The sequence below is a fragment of the Protopterus annectens genome, chromosome 5.part0, assembly GCF_019279795.1.
Source record: "Protopterus annectens isolate FY-2018-M chromosome 5.part0, PAN1.0, whole genome shotgun sequence".
Lineage (NCBI taxonomy): Eukaryota > Metazoa > Chordata > Ceratodontiformes > Protopteridae > Protopterus > Protopterus annectens.
This window is the reverse complement of record NC_056735.1, coordinates 1,878,463,823-1,878,486,990: the sequence shown is the minus strand read 5'-3', so window position 1 is coordinate 1,878,486,990 and position 23,168 is coordinate 1,878,463,823. Positions and strand designations below refer to the sequence as shown.

The window sequence follows — 23,168 nt, the reverse complement described above, 5'->3', positions numbered from 1 at the left end:
ACCCAGTTCCTAAATGATTTAGACAGTTATACAAAGGAACTTGCCTCCCATGAATGTACAATGGTTACATTAGACGTAAAAAGTCTATTTACCTCCATACCAAATGAATATGGCTTAGATGCCATCAGAGAGGTTCTGAACAGTATGCACCTGATGGGGAACAGTGAAGTAATATTAATTTGTACATTATTGGATTTGGTTCTCTCTAACAATGTGTTTATGTTTGACACAAAATGTACTTGCAGCAGTGGAGTGTCGGTATGGGCACCCCATGTGCAAATTCTTAAGCAAATTTAGTTGTATATCATTGGGAGAACATGCATTTATTTAATAGTGCACATTACTCACATATCATACTATATAGATGGTTTGTGGATGATTTTTTTGTTATGGGATGGTGAGCTTTCCTGTCTACATGACTTCATAACTTGAGTCCACGACTGATTCTTTTGAAGTTTACAGTGACATCATCTCTGCATAGAGTTTATTTCTTAGATGTAATTGTATATAGGGATGAATTTGGGACTATTATAACTGGTCTATTTCGTAAGCCCTGCTGGAGAAATAATTTGCTGGATTTCAGCAGCATGCATCCCAGGTTTATGTTCCCGAATATAGTGAAAGGACAGTACCATAGGATGAGGAGGATCTGTAAGAAGCAAACGGATTTAAATGCTGAAATTGATACTCTAGAACAGTTGTTTATAGACAAGGGATACAGTAAAACAGTGTTGGATAAGATGAAAAGTACTGTTTTTGATGACATAAGGCCAATAGCAGATGGGTCTGCAAATGCATCAAATCGACCTGTGAACATCAAACAACATTAAGATAAGAAAGTTTGTTTCATGACTAAATATGCTAATGATAATGTGGTTATGTCAGATATTATCAGACGCAACTGGCATGTTTTAACTATAGATCCAGTTACAGCCAATATAGCAGGGAATGTACCGAGTTTTATATTAAAAATAACTCAAATTTAAAACAGTTAGTGTGTAAAGATAAGACTCAATGCATCAAGCAGGACCAGAGCTTGAGATCTGGCACTTTCCCCTGTAAGCGATGCAACAAGTGCAATGTTATAACTGTGATTCAGTCCTACAGTCATCCCACTTTGAACTTTAAATTCTATCCTAGGTTCCATGCCACTTGTGACTCCAGTAATTTAGTATATTTAGCCAACTGTAACTGCTGTGAATGTTTATATGTTGGCAAAACCTCCAGAAGGTTGAAAGACAGGATTTATAATCATTTATATGACATCAGAAATTTCAACACACAAAATGCTCTGGCCAAACACATTACTGAATTTAACACACACAGTTTTAGTTTTAGGGCACTACAACTGGTATATAAGAATCCAAGAGGGGGCAATAACAATAATTATTTGGAATCAGTTGAACTTAAATGGATATTTAGGTTACGAGCACACATACATCCAGGTCTTAACAGTTATGTGAGTATTAGACCTGCATTGGAGGCATGTCCCTTTAAATAAGTATCTGTATAACAATTAATTCTATAATTGCTTAATGAAGTGTTTATGAATTTTTAGCCTGTATTAACTGGTTTTAGTAGTGATGTGCTTTATTATTTAAACTGAGTGCTTTATTTTGTATTGAGATCTGATGAAGCATAGTTATCCCATGTGAAAGCGCTTATCCATTTGTTTTTATTGTTGGAATAAACTGGATTTTAGAGCCCTGGTGGTCCTACCTTGTTCATTTTATTTTAGCCTTGCTTGTCTTCTGGGATTGGACATTCGGGCAGCAGTGATTACCTTTGTTTTTATATTTCTATGTGGAGTTTACTGAATTTAAAAGTTTTTGAACCAATGTACACATCACACTGCAATGAGCGCACGTTACAAATTACTGTGCAAGCTTTATTGATTCTCCCTGTGTGTTTAACTGGAACTTGGTATAATGCAATGTAAGCAAATAGAGCTTTTCTCCCCAGGCCTCCGCTGAAAATGGGTATTACCTAGTTGTATTTTCCTGTAAACAAAGATAGACAAATAAATTAATAAATATTTATACACTTCTTAAATAGTACACAAGAGTTAACTGGTTAAAACGTAATGGGATTTCTGTTCTGAATTTTTCCAATACAATGAAAAAAGTGTTACAGACAAAAAGGTTACTAACCAACAAGTTGGAAAACTCAGCAGAACAGCAAAAAATGTAGTTGCCTGTGATTTCATAACCATGGTGCTGCAGTTATCTGTATGCTTTAATTCATTACCTCATTAAGGACTACACTGTAAATTTTATTTTATATACACTGTTGGATTTTGTCTGTACTGAAGGATTTACCTAAAAAAAGTTAATTACTGAGTTGTTATTATTGCATACACGATTATGTTATGTTTTGTAGAGTTAAAAGAAAAAAACTTAAAGAGTTATGTGGAAAAAATCTGAATTTGTACCAAAATAAAGAATTATCAAATGTTCTGGTATACAAGATGCTTAAAGAAAGTAATAAAAATAAGTTATGTACTCACCATAACGTTCCATCTGAGTAGGTACTTCATTTGTCTGCAACCTGTGGGTATCGGATCCGACTTCGGATCCGAACCGGCAGCTTACCAAGCTCCAAGATCCGAGCTCATAGCTCCTCCCCCCTACCCATAATCCCCTGCTACCAACCACATTACCTCAGATCAGTTTTTTTGCCTTACCAACCTGGAAACGCGAAATATCAACTGCAAAGGTGATCAGAAAATCCCGAAAGGTTAAGGGGGATGGCGGGGGGGGGGGGTCGGTTGCAGACAATGAAGTACCTACTCAGATGGAACATTATGGTGAGTACATAACTTCTTTATCTGAAGTAGTTACTTCATTTGTTCTGCAACCTGTGGGACAGAGTCCCCAGCTACCTTATAAGAACCTGGATGATCCTTACGGAAGGATATTCAAGCACCATGAGCCAAAGAAGCCCTACTTCTCGAAATCACATCTAATTTATAATGAGAAATGAATGTATGAGAAGAGGACCAAGTAGCTGCTGAACATATGTCGTCCACTGGAACCCTAGACCAGAAGGCTGTTGAAGTGGCTACAGATCTTGTAGAATGAGCACGGATACTAACCGGGGCTGGTTTGCCAGATGATATGTACCCCTGAATAATACACTGATGAATCCAATTTGCTACAGTGACTTTGGAAATGGCTTTACCCATGGCTGATTTTGCATACGAGACAAATAACTGGTCGACTTGCAAAACTCTCTAGTACTATGCAAGTAGAAACGCAGCTGTCTGTGTACATCCAATTTGTGTAATGTGTATACTCCCTTGTTCTGAAAAGTGGGAAAAAACACTGGTAGATTTATCGATTGATTTATATTTGCTTCTGAAGCAACCTTATGCAAGAAAGATGGGTTAGTCCTGAGGGACACACTATCTTTGTGAAAGATAAGGTAAGGAGGCTTCATACACAAGGCTTGTAATTCTGAAACCCTTTTGGCCGAAGTAATAGCCACTAAGAAGGCTGTTTTCCATGACAAGAACTTCAACGGAATTGAGGCCGCAGGTTCGAAAGGTGGGCTCGTTAAGGCTTGCAAGACTAGAGAGTGAGGTCCCATGGGGGAACCACAGACTTTATCGGTGGATTTAAAAGGAAGATGCCTCGTAAGAAGGTTTTGCACAACTTTGTAAATGCTAAGGAACCTATGCCATCACCCACATGAAAATGGGAGATGGCCGCCAATTGCACCTTAACCGTAGAAGCGCTTGCTCCCTGTCGAAAGATTAACGAGAGGAAGTCCAGGATGGTCGGGATAGGGAGAGTAAATGGGTCCAAGCCCTTATCTTTGGCCCAAATGGAAAAACGTTTCCATTTACTGTTGTAAAGTTTTCTGGTAGATGGCTTATGAGCCGCCACCAGAATGGCCTTAACGGGAGATGAGATACCGGGAGTCCTAGCCATTAACGGAACTGGATCAGCCAAGCCGCAAGCTTGAGGTTGACCAGGTTTGGTGTTGGGCAATCCGTGGGATGAGAAATCAGTTCTGGACTGGGATCCAGAATCCACGGAGGAGCCACACTGTGAGACCGCAGAAAACTCTGCTCCCCAACCGACAGGCTTTCTGAATGAACTTCATCATGAGTGGAAGGGGAGGATAAGCATAAAGGAGCCTGGGAGGCCAAGCATGGACCAGAGCGTCTCTGGGGAGAATTATTGCAACGTACTCGCTGCATTTTGTTTAAAGGAGAAGCAAAAAGATCGCAGCGAGGCTGACCCCATTTGTGGAAGATCTGTTTCGCAACAGATGGATTCAGAGACCACTCGTACGGAGTGAGAAGCACCCGACTTAGCTTGTCTGCTAATATGTTGGATCGTCCCGGGATGTGCGTTGCTACTAGAAAACGGTTGGTGGAGATCGCCCATTCCCAAACTCTCATGGCCTCTCGACACAGGGGGTAGGATCTGGTTCCTCCCTGTTTGTTTATATACCGGACTACAGACATGTCTGTCTGGATCGCAATAGTCCCCAGGGGAAGAAGGTCGTGGAGAGCTTGCAAAGCCAAAAGCACCGCCCTCATCTCTAGGACACTGATATGCAATGCGGTCTCTAGGGGAGTCCACGTGCCTTGAACGGATCTGCCTGAACAATGCCCCCCCCACCCAAGACGAGAAGTGTCCGTGGTCAACGTGGCTTCGACCGTGGGGATCACAAAGGGCCTCCCTTCTCTGAGTTCCCGCATATGCAACCACCAAAGAAGGGAGTCCCTGCAAACTCTGCTCAGCGGTATGGGCGTGTTCAACGGGTGGAGCAAGAGGGACCATTGGACTTGAAGGGTCCATTGCAATATTCGCATTCACAGGCGGGCATGGAGGGAAAGACCGATCGTTGCTGCCATAGACCCTAGTGCCCTCAGGACTAACTCCGCTGGAGGAGAAGGATTCCGGAGAAGGGCTAACACCTGATAAGACAAGCTGTTCAGTCCGACTGATGTTAGAGTAGCTCGAGAGATTCGAGTATCCAACCTGGCCCCTATGAATTCCAGGGCTTGAGTGGGGCACAGGCAGGACTTCTGCAGGTTTACTGAAATGCCTAAGTTGTGGGCTAGAGTCAGTGCGTAATCTCTCACTACAGAGAGCTGATGCCTGTTGGTCGCGGTAAGGAGCCAGTCATCTAGGTACAAGAAGACCTGAATGCCCTGAAGTCTCAGGTGGGCAGCAACCACCGCCATGACTTTGGTGAACACTCTGGGGGCTGAAGTGAGGCCGAATGGAAGAACCCTGAATTGATAATGACTGGCTCCGAGACGGAAGCGGCGAAACCTCCTGGATCGTCTGTCCATTAAGATGTGGTAGTACGCATCCTTGAGGTCTATGGAGCACATCCAGTCGTTCTCCCACAGAAGGGGGAGGATAGATTGAAGAGTGACCATCCGGAACTTTTCCTTGGGTATAAACAGGTTCAGAGTGGAAAGGTCTAAGATGGGTCTGAGGTCCCCCGTTTTCTTTGGCACCAAAAAGAACCTTGAGTAATAACCCAATCCGGACTGATCTGGGGGGACGGGCTGGATGGCTCTTTTCCTTAGCAGCTTCAAAATCTCTGAAGCCGCCGCCTCCCTCTGATCGGGTGGGACATCAGGGAGGTGTCTGGTTTTGGGGGGGGAGATTTAGGAAAGGAATGAAGTAACCTCTGGAAATGATAAGGAGCACCCATCGATCCTTTGTAAGGGACTCCCAGTTTGACAGGTGCTCCTTCAACCGCCCCCCCCCCTACTGCCTCCAGAGAGGGACAGTCAGGCAAGCCCTCAGGGCTGTTGCGCGGGTCTGTCCGAGAAAGGTTCTCTAGACCCGAAATTACGCGGCCCCCCCCTCTGCCTCTGGGCCGGCGTCCACCTTGTCCTCCTCTGCCTCTAGAGGATGAGTGGTCCACAGCTGGATGGGATTGCTGAGACTTGCGGAACCACAGCTTCTTTTGTCCCCTCTGATTCCTGGAGAAGGATCTTTGGGGACTAGAGAAGCGGACTCTGACGGCAGACAGCGTCTTCCCGTCCTTTTTGCTTTGGACCAGCGTATCGTGAACGGTCTTGCCGAAAAGAGCAGAACCGTCAAAAGGGGGCGTTCGCGAAGGACGCCTTGAAGGGATCCGCGAAGTCGCAAAGACGGAGCCAGGCGTGACGTCATAAGATAACCCCTGCTCCGCTGGCTCTAGCGGCTCCCTCCGAAGCATGAGAGAGGAGCCGCATAGACGTATTGGAGATGGATTTCAGAGTGGCCATTCGTGTCATAAACACATTCCTGTCTCTGACCGACATGGACTCTGGGGGGCTGCAGCGTATTCCTTGATCAAGTCTCGCTGTAGCCTGATGGCATGTGCCATATAGTTCAGCGCCCTTATAGAAAAGGTCGCTGAAGCAAACATCCGCTTCCCAATCCGGTCCAACGCTCGAGATTCTTTATCTGGCGGGTGGACCAGAGAAAACTCCTGAGCGAGTTCTTTCTTGGTGGCCGCCGCCGCCACCAACATGGCATCAACAGGGGATCCTTTGGCCCATGATTGCCTATCTGTGGGGGGGCTTAGTATTTTGTCGGGACGCCTAGGAATTGGCTCCACGGTGTCGGGCTCCTTCCATGCCCTGGTGGTAATTAAGTCCACCAGGGGGTCGGCCGGAGGGGACACCCAGGAAGTAAATGGGCCTGCCTCAAACTCCTCCAGAACACGGATTCATCAAGGGAAGGTTTTTGGGCAGACAACCCCCCTCTAATACGCAACATTTCCATGATGTCTCCAAAGGAGACATCTTCAGGGGGTGACCTTGGGGAACCCTCCCTATCATCTAAGTCCGTGTCAGTGGTAACGGACTCGGGGTAGTCCAGGTGCCTCCTTTTACACCGACGTTTCTGAGGAACCTCCTCGGTGGGGCTATCCGAAGAGGGCTCATCCACGGGTTGTTGTTCCTCAACAGGAACTAGCTGGAGGGCTTGGGCAGGCTTGTCCCGATGGTCGGATGATGGAAGACAGACCCTCATACAGTGGGGGTACGGGTGGATCCGAAGCCCGAACTGGAGATCTGGAGGATCTCAACAGTACCCTCTCCACTACCTCAAAAGCTGAAGGAGAATCACCCTCACCAGCCTCTGAGAGCAATCTCCTCGGCTCCGAGGAAGGGATCGGGTCAGAGCCGAAGCATTCGGCGCCGAGAGAGAGAGGTGCACTCCGAAGCCAGCAGCTCCTAAGATACAACTCCTCCCTTGGATCCGATGCTCAGCCCTCGGCCCCAAGAGCTCAGATCCGACAAGCTCGAGGGCATAGTCGGCGTTGAAGAGAGCAGCGCTATCGGCGCCGACAATTCCCTGGGTCCGAATGGGCACGGATCCGATGACTCCGAGATCCGAAAATGGGTTGGAGAAGGAGTGATCAGGGCAAACATGGGGGCCGCACTCCCCCCCCCCCCAGAGGGGGGGGGCAAGAGCACCCCCATCTGCATTTGGGTCTGTAAAAACCGACGCATCATCCGATCCATATCCACTTCGGAGATGCTTTTTGTTGACTTGGAAGAGGTAGTCGAGGCGGGCCGGGAGGGCCGCCTCGACGACCTCGAGGGAGACCGATCTTCCTCCTCCAGCTCCGGCGAGAAGCTAGGTGAACGGAGCCGAGAGGAGAAGGATCCGGAGACCCCCGAAGGAGACTTTGTTACTTTTGCTGGCGGAGCCGAGGGGTGAGACTCGGCAGGCCTTTTATGGGATCTATGTCCCTCCTTATCCTTGTGCCTCTTCTCCTTAGTTGAGAAGGCACTAGTTTCCCCAGAGCTCAAACCCGAAGTGGGAGTTTGAGTCCCGGGTTGAGCTGAGGGAACAGAGGGCGCCGAGGCCGCTGAGGCAGCCGGAGCCCGAACGGGGGAGGAAGAAGAAGAAGCTGACTCCTGGGGGAGCTTTCCCGCCAGGATCAGCTTGTTTTTCCTATCCCGAAGTGCCCGGGGGTTAAAGGCCGCACAGATCTGGCAGGCCTCTGAGAGATGGGCTGCCCCCAGGCACAAAACGTACTGAGTGTGACCATCAGCTGGAGAAAGCTTGTGGCCACACTCAGTACATTTGGAAAAAATGGCCTTAAGCCCTTCCGCCATGTTAAAGCACTCACACGCACTCCCAAACACTAAGGGGGGAGAGGAAGTGACAAGGAAAAAACTAATTAACTGTACCAGTAAAAATTAAAACTAACACTAAAAAGGGGTAGAAAGGTTTACTACCACACACACACAATTTTGGAACTTTTTTGGTGAACTTAAGATAGAAACGATCTCACCCAGCCAGGAGCTCTTCAAAGGGAAAGCTTCTTCAGCCGCGGCAAAAATGATCTGAGGTAATGTGGTTGGTAGCAGGGGATTATGGGTAGGAGGGAGGAGCTAGGAGCTCGGATCTTGGAGCTTGGTAAGCTGCCGGTTCGGATCCGAAGTCGGATCCGATACCCACAGGTTGCAGAGCAAATGAAGTAACTACTTCAGATCTACTGTTTAGACTACATATTTCTGAAATACTTGGAGGGGGCAAGTGAATGTGGAGAAAAAAACTTGCACGTAGAATCTACCAGCAAATCAGGTTATTTGCTGGTCGGTCAATGGATTTAAATGATAAACTGAACAGTCTCTCTGTCTCTCTCTCTTTCTATAAGCATTTGCTGACTAAATAACTTCTAGGTCTACTATTCAAACTTTTACAATCAATGGTTTCTTTATTATTTCATGACAACAGAATGTACTGACTGCTTAAAATAACAATTTTGGATTTTCATCCTTTTGTTTTACCAAACTGCTGCATGAAATTCTAATGTGAAACGAAGTATTTATTTGACATTTGTTGACTGGGTTAGTCCAAATGGGACAGAGCCCTTTTTCAGTGGAAACCCGCGGAGAAAAGCTCCACAGTAAATACATACAAAATAAGTTGACTTATAATAATATAAAAATATATCCCGCAGACATACATAACAAGTAAACATAGATTGCAAATAGAATCAACAATTCAGCAAGAGGAAGTAAAGAAGAGAGTACAAGGAATAATACAGAAGAGTCTGTTAACAATTTAATGTTATATACCAAAAATAAAGTAGAATGGCTGTGAAAAGAGGATGATATGGTCAAGTATAGAAACAAAAGAAGTTTAAAAGTGTAGGTTAGAAGCAGAGAGATTAATAAAGGTGGATAGAAGTGTTACAATACAGAAAAAAAGGCAGAGTTACACTGAAGTAGTAGCAAGAAAAGAGATTTTCTTTATGTACGTTTTTACTGCGTTACTGAATTTAGATTTGGGTCACAGGCATAACTGTTTGCGCCTCCGTTGTGTCTAAAGTGCATTATAGCTTTTTTGTCATCTATATTGTCACTGTAAGATGTAGTTGTTTCATATACTTTTCCTGTTGTATTCAAAGTAACTTATGAACATATCTATACTATAAGATGTAAAAATAACAAAGAAACCATTATACAGAACAGAAAAGGGAACGGACAAATAAGCAACAAGTCATTTATAAGTAACAGCAAGCAAGCATGCTGATGGGTGTGAAGGGTTAATTATAGTACCATTTCTAACTTATCAACTGCATTAAAAAAAAAAAAAACCTGAACAAAATCACTATAAAATGAAAGACCAGATAAAAATTTTAAGTTACCTGATATTAACAGTCTTGCTGGCATTTGTCATGGCTGACTTCATTATATCTACTGTAATGCATTCAGCAAAGCTAATACCATCTTGTCCTATTCCACTATCTCCGGCAAGGCTTGTGTTGCTAAGATCTCTTTTAGCTTTTTCAATAGCAACAGTAACCAACTCCTCAGCAAAGGCAGCTCGTTGATCTGCATCAATATGAATTTTAGGTATATCAAGGCTTTTGGCTCTTGCTTTATAACAGCAGCTCTCTGTCATGGGAGTGGTGGCCTGTTTTTCTACTTGATGAATCTGAGATAGCTCATGTGCTCCCAAACAGGGATGTGAAATTTTAGCAGAGACTAGGTGATCCTTGACCCTGCAGTTTCCAAACCTCCTGGCTAGGGAGGATGGCTGCAGTGTTGGGTCCAGCAGCCGTTCTGTATCAGTCAACAGCCCCACTTTTTTCTGATCAACAGTCTGAAGACGGACACACTCAAAGCTCATTTCTAAAGTGTCATCAACTATTTGTTTAGCAAACTCTTCAATAACTTGAACAATAGCCTCACTACAGCCATTATCAGTTAAGTTTCCTGTGCTGTGGTACAGTTTATTTTTTTGACCAAAATGTGGCACAGAAGTGGAAAATGCTGTTTTAACGATGTCTTCTGTCATTTCCTCAAGCTTTGATCTTTTGTACAGACAAGAGTCTGTTAATGATTTTGGTAGCCGAAGAGATGGCATTTTTAATTTTCTTTTCACATCGCATGCTATGCTGTGTGCTAAACATTCAGCAAAGTTAATTGTTTCCATATATTCATCACTATGTACAACTTCCTTATGAGACACTTGGCTACTGCAGTCTTCTGTGTTGCTGCTGTTTCTTAAATACTTATCTTCGTTCTGTTCCTTGCTCAAAAATGGAAATAATTCATGTGCACCATCTACTTGTGTCTTACATGAAGACAAAAGTCTTCTTTGATACCTCTGTTTAATTCTTCTGGCAGCTTGCTGCAATCCAGACTTTACTGATTTGTAAGCTAGTCTGCTTGCATACTGTTCCATTATTAGATCACTGTTACCACCCTCTTTTTTTAAAACTTTAATGATATGTTCTGCATATTCATCTGTCACACTTTCACAGCTTGGATATTTGGACATCAGCCCACTCATGTTACTACTATGGGGTAGCAAAAGTGCATTTCTCAGAACATCTCTGGACCACTGCTCTGCCATACCACTAAGCCTGTCCCTTACTTTGTTATCTTTGCAATCTCGTCCGAGGTCGCAGTAACTTGTGTGCCAGTTATTCATCCTTCTGATTTTCATTTTTTTATGATTTGAACTAATAACTTTTTTAACATCGCTCAAAACACCACTGGTTATATTGCTTGCATAACTCCATAAAGACTTTAGAGAGTGTTCTGAAAGCTTCCCCACTAAAGCAGTGTATCCATTATTTGCATTTAACATGGTGAGAAATGGAGAAGATTTATCACATTCCCCTTCAAGTCTTCTGTCATCCAACCAAAAAGCTGCCATTTCAGTTGCAACAGAAGTTACGTGACTAGCTAAGTGATCGGCATACCATAAAGTTTTGGGGTTGTATTTGGTCTCCCTACCAAGTGCTTCATTAGTTTCTTCCTCCTCACTGCTATCGACCTCCTCAGACAGAGATCTCATAAGTTTCACTAGGAAATCCTCCTTTTCTGTGGAGTTTTGTGCAACTTCAGATAAACAAGTAACAGATGGGTTACGTGGTGTGGGTGGTGGTGTAGCTGGTAGAAACTCCTTTGCTAACTCTCCTTTTAGCTTCTTGGTTAGACTTTTTAATTTCTTATTAGGATTAATTTGTTGTGGCTGCATGGGGGTTGGAGGAGGAGTACCAGGTGGCACACTGGTAATCTTGCTACCAATTTCACCATATTCAAAAGGTAATGCAGGCACTTCAAGCTCAGGGCTAATAAACTCAGATAAAGAAGTACTGCCATCTGACCTGTTGATCCCTTGTCCAACAATTATGACTTCAAAAGCATGTTTACTTGAATCTTGGGAAACCAGTCCAATTTGATCATTCTGAAGTGATCTGTTCATAGGTTTTCCCATATTAAAAGGCTCAGACCTCCAGGAAACCCCTTCATCAATATTAACATAAGATCTGCCTGCCATACTGTGGGGATGTACAGGCAAACAATTACAAAGAAACTCCTTTTTGCTTTCTGATGGCTCACATGAAAAAAATGCTGTGTTTTGCTCATCAGAGAATTTACAGTAAAGCTGATGACTACAAGCATCTATTGCACTTTGTTCAACTCCTACTTTCTTAAACTCCAAACCTTGTTTGTTTCTACTGCAGTGTAATTCGCATCTAGTTCTGCCTACTTTCAAACTGCATTCAGAGATCTTACCCTCATTTTCAAGTGTACTAAAATCTAATGGTTTTACTTTGTCTAAGGGAAACTTTGCAGTAGTCACAGCTTCCTCACTTGCATGATGGTTCTTTGGTGATAGTTTATTAGGTGGCACCATGTGGACAGGTGTTTTATCCACAATATTTTCTGACAAACAATCAGCATATTCACTGACTGCTTTTCTGACCTTTGATGAGGTCATTAATTCATAAGCTTCATTTACAATCATATCTACCATGGCTCCACAGAAATTCTGCATACTGGTATGCCCATTAGTTACTTCTGACGTAATGTTACATTTGTTTTCACTGTTAAATAAGCTTAAGCTACAAAAAGATGGCTTACTGTCAGCAAATCTGTGTTCTGCAGGAGGCAAGTCAACCGGTTTTATGTTAGCTATGTCACCTTTCATGTTTGCTGAATAAGTCTTGTATCCATAATCTCTACACATCTTTGGTCCAGCTCCCTCACTCTCACATGTTACTGGATTTCTCCAAATTAATTCACACAAAGCCTGGCTCTGTGACAGAGCCTTTCCAGCTGCAGGTACTAATATAGAACTTGCAATGCCAGACACATACAACAAAGCCTTTGGCATACTATAGTCTTTAATTAACAGTGGCTTTGAGATTACAGTATTTAGAATTCCTTCCTGAGTACTAGCATTTTGTGTGCCCTGTGTTGTAATTCCAGTACCAACATACTTAATGTTATCTGAAGACACACTAATTGCAGCTTGTGTTGTAAAAGTAACATCCACCTGAGATAAATGAATAAATGCTTCTTGTATCACTGACTCCGAAAGATCTTTAGCATACAATCCAACTACATTTGCTTGATAATCAAAGAGCCAATCATTTGTGGCTGCTGGTGTTGGTGGATGTGAAAACTGACATACTTCCATAACTCCTTCAAAAACAAGCTCCTCAGCCAGTTCTGCAGCAAATCTTGTAACTGTATTATTGAAAATTTGCTTCTTTACAAACTGGAGTTCTTTCAAAGCACTAGCCATTGCATCACTAACCAAAAAGTTTGCCAAACCACTGATGGCTCTTTTTTTCAATAAAAACGCTTGCTTTATTTCTATTTCATGGAAGGCCATCTGAAAGACTGAAGAAGTCAGTCTAGCAGCCAAATGGCACAGAGCATTGGTGCATGAAGACACCCCTTTCTGCAGATCTCTGAACGCACCTCCAAAACTTTTTTCAACCAAATCAGCAGCAAACCTCTGAATGCCATCCTTTATCACTGGAGATCTCTCTCTTGATTTCTTTGCTACAATCTCCTTTGCTGTGGGACTAAAACTACAAAACTGTTTTACAGTTTGCTTGCCTTCTGTAGAGTTGAGTGGGTATATGTAAGATATGCTCTCACCAATTTTTTCATCTGTGGGTGTTTGAAAATTAAAAACACTACCCAGTACATCAATTGAAGCATGCTTTTCACAACTGGAACCAGTTTCAAAATGCACACCCTGAGTCCTGGTGCGATCTGTACCAGTAACCAATTTGCATGGGCATTCTGCAGTACAACTGTTCATTGGACTGAATGCTGAAGATCTGATTGGGCTAAACAGAGCACCACTGTCCTCCCCAGCAGTTTTAACAAGACGTGGTGAATCTGGAACATCAGAAACGCTGCTATATGGAGATTCAGGTTTGCGAGGTGTAGGCTTTCTTACATTTGCTGGAAGGACTGAGTGTTCAAACTTATGTGGGTTCATAGCAGCACTTGTGGAACTGGTTAACGAAACCTGTGCAAATTTTCTTTTCTGTAACTGACTTCCTGCACTAGACTCCTTTACTAATGTGCATGTGCTTTCAAGAGTTTGGTCAAGATCATCAAATTGATCAAAGCTATCAAAAAATTCACTTAATTCAGAGTCTGAATCCTCAATGCCATCTTTAAACACAGGAATTGTTGGGATTTCCAGTTTTGCCTTCAAACTCTTCTGATAGCCTTCTTCATCAAGGAATATCACGGGACTTGGACTTGAACACTCTGATTCTGTGGACTCAGCTGGAGATGTTGACAAAACTGGCTTTAGTGTTTTATTAACTTTCTGCACTGTTGTATCGCGTGGCCAATAAAATGTTCTCAATCTTCCAGGGCCAGAGATGGATGTTGTCACTGAATTTTTAATATGTGACAATGGCTGTTGCAATCCTGGAGTATTAACAGATGATACAGACCTGCCAGGTGATTTTAAACGCAGAGAGATCTGAGACTGAAATGTATCCAAAGTGTGAGAAGGGAAGGTCTGTGATGCTACGTCACGCTGCTTCTTAGGAGTACAGCAATCAACCCCTGCATTAAAGAAACATAAGAAGGTAATTAACATTTAATAGCAATGCATCTTTTTTTTCTTTTACTGACTATGAAGAATGATGAAAAAACTAGTTAGTTACTCACCCTACTCACAAGGAAATACATTTTGATTCCACATATCTCCAAGTCTAGCTGGTCTAGCAGAAACCAGGGCAGTGCCCTAGGAACACTGCTTCTCTCACTAACATGCTATGCTTTCACTGAAGATTGATATGTGGTGACCCGTATGGCACTGATTTATAAGTTAACAATCACTTTTTTTGGCCCTAACATAAAAACAAACATACCCGGGTATTACAGCATATCCGAAGAGTTGTGAACAGGTCCTCTACTCTGGGTCATTATTGATATTCTTTCTTCAAAGTCCTCAATTCAAGAAAAAAAAATACTGCAATCACTAATTGCTGCAACCGAGGATATGCAAGTTTCCCCCTGGTACACACCAAGACATTACATGCTGGGAGTAGGAGGCAAGCCTACGTCTACCGCAATTCAACCTCCCATGATACTGAGTAAGCACGCCTGAAAACTTAACAAAAATATAACATTCTGTACCTGATTGGCCAGCAGACGCCATTCTGTAAGGACAGGTGAAAATGTCATCCATCCACAGAGAGAGAAAGAGTAATAGGATTACAGTAACTAACCACTGCAGGAAGTCTTCACTAAAATCAACTGATATGGTGAGCATACTTGACACCTGTTATGTCCGACTTTGAACGTCTGCAAGAAACCCAATCAGTTACTAGCTAAGCTAACCTAACAACCTGGTGTCTCAGATCAAACACAGATTTTCCTAAGGACAAAGCACAGATTCAACACTACTAACATTTCTTAACAAGATCAATACTCACAATAATAACAATAGCCATTGTGTCTCAGCCTTATTTCTATACCCGTCAAAAGCCTTTGGTACAGTTTCTCATCAACCAATTGTTGACAAAGTAGTAAAGGCATATTAAAACTTGAAAAAACACCACAGCTGTCTCTTGTGAGTCAGACAGAAATTAGAACAGGTCAATTAAGGAGTCGCACATAAGTTAGAAGAGATCAGTTAAGGTTAATCATCTGTGAACTAAGGGGGGTGGGGCTAGGAACTAAACCTTCTACTTAAGGGGTAAAATAAAACATTTCAGAGCTTTACTGGAAAGGCTCACCCAGACTCTGCTACAGTTTGCTGTGAGGGAAAGGTTAGTTTGCTTTTTATTTGTTGTATTCTGTATTACTTTATTGCCGTTTTCTATTTTGTATACTGTGATTTGTTTTCTTTACACTGTGTTTTACTTGTATTCTGCTTTTAAATGCATATTACAACATGAAAAGACACCACAGTTCTGTCTCTTGTGAGTCAGACAGAAATTGTTCCCATCCTCCAACTCGGTTACTGTCGTGTTCTTAAACACCACGGTCTTTCTAGTTGCCTACCCCTTATGTTAATTTGACCATATATCTCATTTCCTCTCTGCTTTTACTGGTTGGTGTGAGTAAGCACAAAATTATCATTTTGTGAAATCACTCCTCTTCAACTATTTAAATTTATTGGCATCCTACTGTATTCCATAGTACCACAATAAGAAAGTGACCACCCCCTTTCAATCTATCTTGCTGTTTTAAAAATAGCGACTCTCCACTAAAACTTAACTTTTTAGACAGGTAAAACTTAAGTTACCTACTTTCACATCTAACTCCTCTAGTGCACACTGCAGTGTTTAGGATAAACCAGTTTTTTCATCTTACCTTTAAGCATCTATTGCAAGACCACCAGTTACTGGAGAGCCCGCATTCTGCCTCTCAGTAGTCATCTTGGGATTAGTGCTTCTGTTTTCTCCTGGTGAGAGAAGGAGTCGAGTTACATTATTTCCTGGAGACTGCTGATCACCAGAAAGCTTAATAACTGCTTGGAATATGTGCTTATACTCTGATCCTGGTGAGAGTAGGAGCAGAGTGCATTGAGTCCTGACTCTTTCTGGTTGGAAAGTGAGTGTCTGTGCTTAAAGTACCTGACTGGTCTGGTTGCTATTTGAGGCATCTACCAGAAAAAGGTTACAAGCCTGCAGACCCTTGCATCATCTGGAACAAGACTGTGGAGCACCAAACAGGCTGTGGCCTGCTTCTCTTCTTGGGATTGGTGCTAACATTTGCTTCTGGTGAGAGAAGAAGCAAAGGAGTATCGTATCCCAACAGAGTGAAGCTGTGCTGAGACCAGCATTAGTAGCAGCCAAGCAGTAGCCATTTATGCGACTCCCCTCTATTAATCATTCTTGACAAGCTAATTCTTTATTTTCAGTAAGTACTGCTTGATTTCTTCCTTACTTTAGAATATCTGCCTAAATACTTCATCTTTAAATTTTCAGGGTCTATGTATTAGTTTCCCCTCAAGTGTTTGGCAGTGCTCTGTACAGACTCAGACACTTTGAGTGACATTTTTCCTGTAAAAGACTTCAGTACTTAATATATTAAGCTCATATCCAGGCATGTCTAAAGGTCAGTTCCCTGTGCTTTCTTCTGTCAACCTGGTGAACTTGGGCATCCTGAGGCAATGTAGCAACCACATCATGTACACAGACAACCCTCTCCTCCCAAAACTATGACATGTGAGAGATGCACATATATAGCCAAACTGGAAGCCAAGACTGGATTAGCCAGTCAAGAGGAGAAGGTTAATACCTGCATCACACCACATTCAACACATAGCTCTCCAGAACACAGAACATACACCACGACAACCCTCACATAGTAACACAAAACGCATACCTACTTTTGTGGAGGCTCAACAGAGACCTCTGAGGTAGAAATGCAAACAATCATCACATCCCAGCACAAACCATGAGACACATAGCTCACATAAACAGTGTGCCACTCAACCAAAGTCCATAAGGCAAAACAACTTACCCAATACACTAATCATAGGTGACTCAATAGTAAGGCACACTGATGTCCCACTCACTAGGTTGAATAAGGAGAAAGTTACAGTCAGCTGCCGGTCGGGTGCCAGGATCCGCCACATAATGCACGCACTTTCCACAACAGGTACAAATATAACTCTGTCGTTGTCCATGTTGGTGTGAATGACCTGAGACGTACCTCCCTGGACTACATGAAAAGAGACAGAGGAGCTCTCGGACATTGTAGCCCAGGCAGGTATGACCCTAGCTCTGAGTAGCATCCCACCATCACCCAGAATGATATCACAGTACAAGCAGAAAATGACTAACTTCAACAATTGGCTAAGTTTCTAGTCTCATTCTAAGGGGATCCAGTATCTGTCTGCCTGGGATGACATGATCGACAGACCTCAATGCTTTGCCAGAGATGCCCTGCACCTGTCACCCCAGGGATTCCAGGTAGTGGCCAAGGCTCTTTCCACCCCTATAGTGCCTTTTTTAGGCAATGACCTGAAAACAAAATTACCACCATAACAGCTACAAGCAATCACAATTTGAGAGTAATGCTACTCAACGCTAGAAAACTAAATCTCAAAATGCACTTGCTCGAAGCACTCCTTAAAATGGAGAACACTGACATCTGTGCAGTGACCGAGACCTGGTTCAAGGCTCTGGAGAGCACACCAGTACTACCAGGCTATAATTCATACCACACCTTTCGGCCCCTAAATCTGGACCGAAGCACTAAAGGTGGTGGTGTCTCCATATTCATAAACAATATGCACACCTACAGATTAGTAGCCCAACGTAACACATCAGAGATACTTCAGGTACAACTAACATTGGGTAAAACTGCAATCCAGGTTGCAGCCTGCTATAGATCCCTCACCATGTCCCAAGACTCCCACTCCACATTCCTAAACACACTGGAAAATATTAGGGTACAACCCAATACCCTTATACTGGGAGACTTTAACTACCCCTCCATTAACTGGGAAAATTACTCATGTAATAACACACTTGCTCAATGTTTTCTGGAATTCATTAATTACAACGCCCTGGACCAACTCATTCTTACCCCCACCAGGAGTAAAAACATCCTTGACCTGGTCATTACTAACATGGGCGACTGCTGTTCTACACCAGTAATCAACTCCTCCCTGGTCAGATCTGACCACAAGCTAGTCACCATGGATATCCACATCCCACTCTCACCCCCCCTCAAAGGAAACCACTGTAAAAAAAAATTTCCAAAGCCAATTTTGGACTTCTAAAAACAGAGGTGGCTAACTTCATGACACCCATGCAAATGGAAAATAGGTGCACGACTGAATCATACACCAATGCACTGTATGAGCACATGCACAACTGCATGGAACGAGCCATACCAAACAGAACTAAGATGCTCTCCTCCAAAAAAAGGAAGCCAATCTGGTGGTACCCCCACCATATACAAACTCTACAACAGAAGGAAAAACTGTTGGAGAAAAGGGTGAAGTCCCAAGACTGGAAAAACTCCTTTGTCAGCCTCAGCAAAAAATTGAGATCCATCATCAAATCCTCTAAAGTTTGCTATGAAAACAAAATAGCTGCAGATTCTAAAGACAACCACAAGGCATTCTATAGCTATGTCAAGAATCTACATGGCAATACTCAGACGTGCTCTGAGTTACAGCACAATGGCAATACATATACTGAACCAACTGATATTGCCAACATATTGAAAGGTTCAGTGCAAACTTTACCCCCCTTTCACCTCCTAAAGGGCCTATAAACAATACCTGAGGAATGCAAGGTCCCTATTATCATGGCTACACAGGTAAAAAATGCACTATCCAAAGCCAAGAATACAGCTTCCATGGGACCTGGTAACATCCCTGACTGTGTTCTATATGAATTACAAAGTGAAATGGCACCACACCTGAGTACTCTATTCAATCACAGCCTCATTTCAGGCTTTGTTCCTACCAAATGGCGCACTGCTATGGTCATCCCACTTCACAAAGGGGGTGGGACTATAGACCCTAGGAGCTACCTCCCCATTAGCTTGGCGGGTCTGATATGTAAAGGCTATGGAGTGCATCATTATGGACCTTATAAATAAAGACGTAGGGAATCTCCAAAGTCTGGGCCCCACGCAGTTTGGGTTTGTGAAAGGTAGATCATGCCTGCTCAACCAGGTAAACTTCTTCAAGTCTGTCACCAGAGCTGTGGAAGAGGGGAAAGTAGTTCACACGGCCTACCTAGATCTTGCCAAGGCCTTTGACACCATCCCCTCACTCAGAAATCAGATAGACTCACTAAAAGTACAGTTTTGTACCTACCATAAATGTAGATGTCCAATAGGAATGCATCTGCAGTCTTTACAAATGGGTTGTCCTGTCGTCAGGCAGCCCTTCGGTCGGCCGGATTCCAAAGTCTGGGTCTGGCTTCGGCTGGTGTCGCACTTCACCCGACGTCATTGCGGCAGTTCTTCGGGTATAAAGGCATCAGCCGACGCCATTTTCCTCAGTGTTTCTTGCCCCAGATGCCAGGTGCCCTCTTGGATGGCTAAATTTGGATAAATGCCAAAGTTTCCAAATAGTAGAGAGCAAACACACAAAATAAGCATGTATGTACATATATACAAACAAATACACCATAATAGATCCCCCCCAAGCTAGCTGAAGGTTGGCAAATACCCTAGGAGTACCTCAGAGGGGAAGGAGGGAGGGTAATCCTGACTGCAGATGCATTCCTATCGGACATCTACATTTATGGTAGGTACAAAACTGTACTATGTCCTTCAAGGATGCATCTGCAGTCTTTACAAATGGGTAGAATACCATAGCTAAACTAGTGGAGGAGGAAATGAGTAGAGATTATGGTGTAGTTAGGATCCCTTGCAAAACAGCAGTGGCAAAACCAGCTCGGGATCTAGAGTATAAAGGTAAATTATAATGCTTGGCAAATGTATGCACGGAGGTCCAAGTAGCAGCCTCTATAATGTCCTTGGTAGCCACTCCTCGTAAGAAAGCTGTGGTAGTGGCTGTAGCCCTTGTGGAGTGAGGCCTGATGTTCTCTGGAGTTTTCTTTCCATGGTAGGAGTAACAAAATCTAATGCAATTTCCTATCCATTTGGAGATTGTCTGTTTTGAAATTGGTTTTCCTTCCTTCCCTGTTGCATATGCTACCAGAAGCTGGTCAGTTTTTCTATTGGTTTTTGTCCTGTCCAGGTAGTAGCGTAATTGTCTATGCACATCCAAGCTATGTAGTAGCCTTTCTCCCTGTTCTGTGGGTTGGGGAAGAATGTAGGAAGGTGGATAGCCTGATTTAAAGAGACTCTGGATACCACCTTAGGCATAAATGTAGGGTTTGTTCTCATGGACACTCTATCTTGATGGAAGATCAGGAAGGGTTGCACTGCCATTAATGCCTGTAGTTCAGAAACCCTTCTTGCTGAAGTTATTGCCAGCAGGAATGCAGTCTTCCAGGATAAGTATTGTAATTCTGCTGTTGCTGCTGGTTCGAAAGGGGGAAGTGTCAATTTTTCTAGCACAAAGTTCAAGTCCCATGCTGGTAATGGAGGTTTCCTGGGAGGTTTCACATTTTTAATTCCTCTCAGAAACTGTCTGAGCAGAGGATGCAAGAAGACAGGAGGATCCAAGCTGTATTCTGCTGAAATAGCGGAGGCATGTATCTTGATGGAGGAATAGGACAGGCCTGTATGGAAGAGCTCTGCCAAGTACTCCAGGATGTTGGCTATGTTCACCAGTGTCACTTCTTGCCCCTTTGCAGTACTCCAAGTGAGATATCTTTTCCATTTTGCTGCATAATTCTTTCTTGTTGAAGGTCTTCGAGCCTCCAGGATTATGTCCTTAACCCTTTGGGATAAATTTGGGTTAATTGTTGTCATGTAATGTTCCAGGCAGTTAGCTGCAGAGTTTTCAGGTTTGGATGCAGGATGTTGAAGTTGTTCTGTGTTAACAGTAATGGGATCAGGGGCAGTGTCCATATTTGTTCTCGGGACATGCTCCTCAGCAATGGATACCAATGTTGTCTTGGCCAGTCTGGAGCTATCAGAATGATCCTCGGATGTTCCTCTTTGATCTTCAGAAGCACCTTGTGCATCAAAGGAAGTGGTGGGAATGCGTATGCTATCAGGTTTTTCCAACTGAAAGATAGGGAGTCCACCTTCCAAGCAAGTGGGTGGTACGTCCTTGTGCAGAATTTCTTTAGCTGGTGATTGAGTGGGGATGCAAACAAGTCTATTTGTGGTAATCCCCATTCTCTTGTGATGGCTTTGAAGATGTCCGGATGCAGCATCCATTCGTGGGCATCTGTTGTAGTTCTGCTTAATATGTCTGCTAGAATGTTTTCCTTCCCTGGTACATAAATTGCTTGTAACTGAATGTTGTAGTTCAGAGCCACATCCCATAGGTCCAGTGCCAGCCGGCATAGAGGATATGAGTGTGTGCCTCCCTGTTTGTTGATGTACCACATAACTGTGGTGTTGTCTGTCCTTATCATCAGCTGACCTTCTTGGAGAAAAGGTCTGAAGGCCTGGATTGCCAATTTTACTGCTATCATTTCCTTTAGATTTATGTGCAGGTGCAGCTGGTCTTGAGTCCATAGGCCTTGAATGCACTTGTCCAGCATGTGTGCCCCCCAACCGAGGTCTGAGGCATCTGTCGTGATGGTTTGTCTTGGTTGGCTTTTGCAGAAGGGCAATGCTGAGTTTGATTGGCAGGCCTGAGCCCACCATAGGAACTCTTTCTTCAGGCAGGGAATCATTGGAATTTTGGTTTCTAGGCTGTGCTTGTGTTGAGACCACAAATTCTTTAGGTACCATTGTAGCTTTCTCATATGCAGCCTGGCATGAGGGACCAGTATTATGCAGGATGCCATGAAGCCTAGAGCTTGCAGCACTTTTCTTGCAGTTAGATGGTTCTGCTTTGTTAATGCCAAGAAGTAGAGAGGAAGCTGCTCTTTCTTTTCTGCAGTTAGGGATGCCATTTGTTTTGATGTGTCCAGTTCTGCACCCAGAAAGGTTATTCTTTGGGATGGAATCAGCCTTGACTTTTTTAAATTGACTGTATATCCCAGGGCTTGCAGCAGGTAAATGACTCTTTGTAGGTCTTCTGTTAGTTTTATTTTGTTGTCCGCTTGTATCAGGCAGTCGTCCAGGTAGGGATAGATTTGAATCCCCTGAAGTCTGCAATGAGCGATTACTGATGCCAGGCATTTCGTGAACACTCTGGGCGCAGTAGATAAGCCAAAGGGCAATGCTGAGAATTGATAATGCTCTGATCCTGCAAGAAATCTGAGGTATCTTCTGCAAATTGGTCTTATGGGGACGTGCAGGTATGCCTCCTTGAGATCTAGAGTTACCAGCCAAGACTCCTTGCCCAGCATGGGAAGAAGCTGCTGTAGGGTCAGCATTTTGAATTTTGGAACAACGAGGAATGTGTTTAAAGCGGACAGGTCTAGAATAGGCCTCCATTTGTTTTCTTTTCTTGGTACCAGGAAGAGTCTGGAGTAAAATCCCTTTCCTTGCTCCAAAGATGGTACCTTTTCCACAGCTCTCATTCTTAATAATTGAGATATTTGCTTTAGAGCTTCTGTCCTTTGAGTAGGTGGCAGGTTTGGCATTCCTCTTTTGCTTGGTAGAGTATGGAAATGGAACCTGTAACCTTGGTCTATAGTTTGCAAAATCCATTTTCTCTTGTGATGCAATGCCAGTTCTTTGAAAATAAGGTTAGCTTTCCGCCTAAGGGTGCTTCTAGTTGTTCCCTGGTAGGCGGTGCCACCGCCAAGTCACTGTGAATGAGTTGTTGTAGTGGTGGTGGCTGCATCCGTGCCTCGCTGGTTGTTACCTTGCCACTGGCGTCCCCTGTAGGCACCCCTGGTTTGGTTTCTGCCTCTCGAGCGCCTATTCCTGCCTCTTTGTGCCCTAG

At 43.5% G+C, this 23,168-nt stretch overlaps 1 protein-coding gene across 3 annotated transcripts in view; it reads right to left on the bottom strand.

Annotated features, from left to right (window-relative positions):
* The window catches only part of AKAP11 (A-kinase anchoring protein 11), a 1,036,012-nt gene that overhangs the window by 478,785 nt on the left and 534,059 nt on the right, over positions 1-23,168 (bottom strand). For all 3 annotated transcript variants that reach the window (XM_044071705.1, XM_044071703.1, XM_044071704.1), the window contains exon 7: positions 9,631-14,326. In XM_044071705.1, coding sequence (XP_043927640.1) covers positions 9,631-14,326 — 4,696 coding nt within the window. The remainder of the gene's footprint in view (positions 1-9,630; positions 14,327-23,168) is intronic.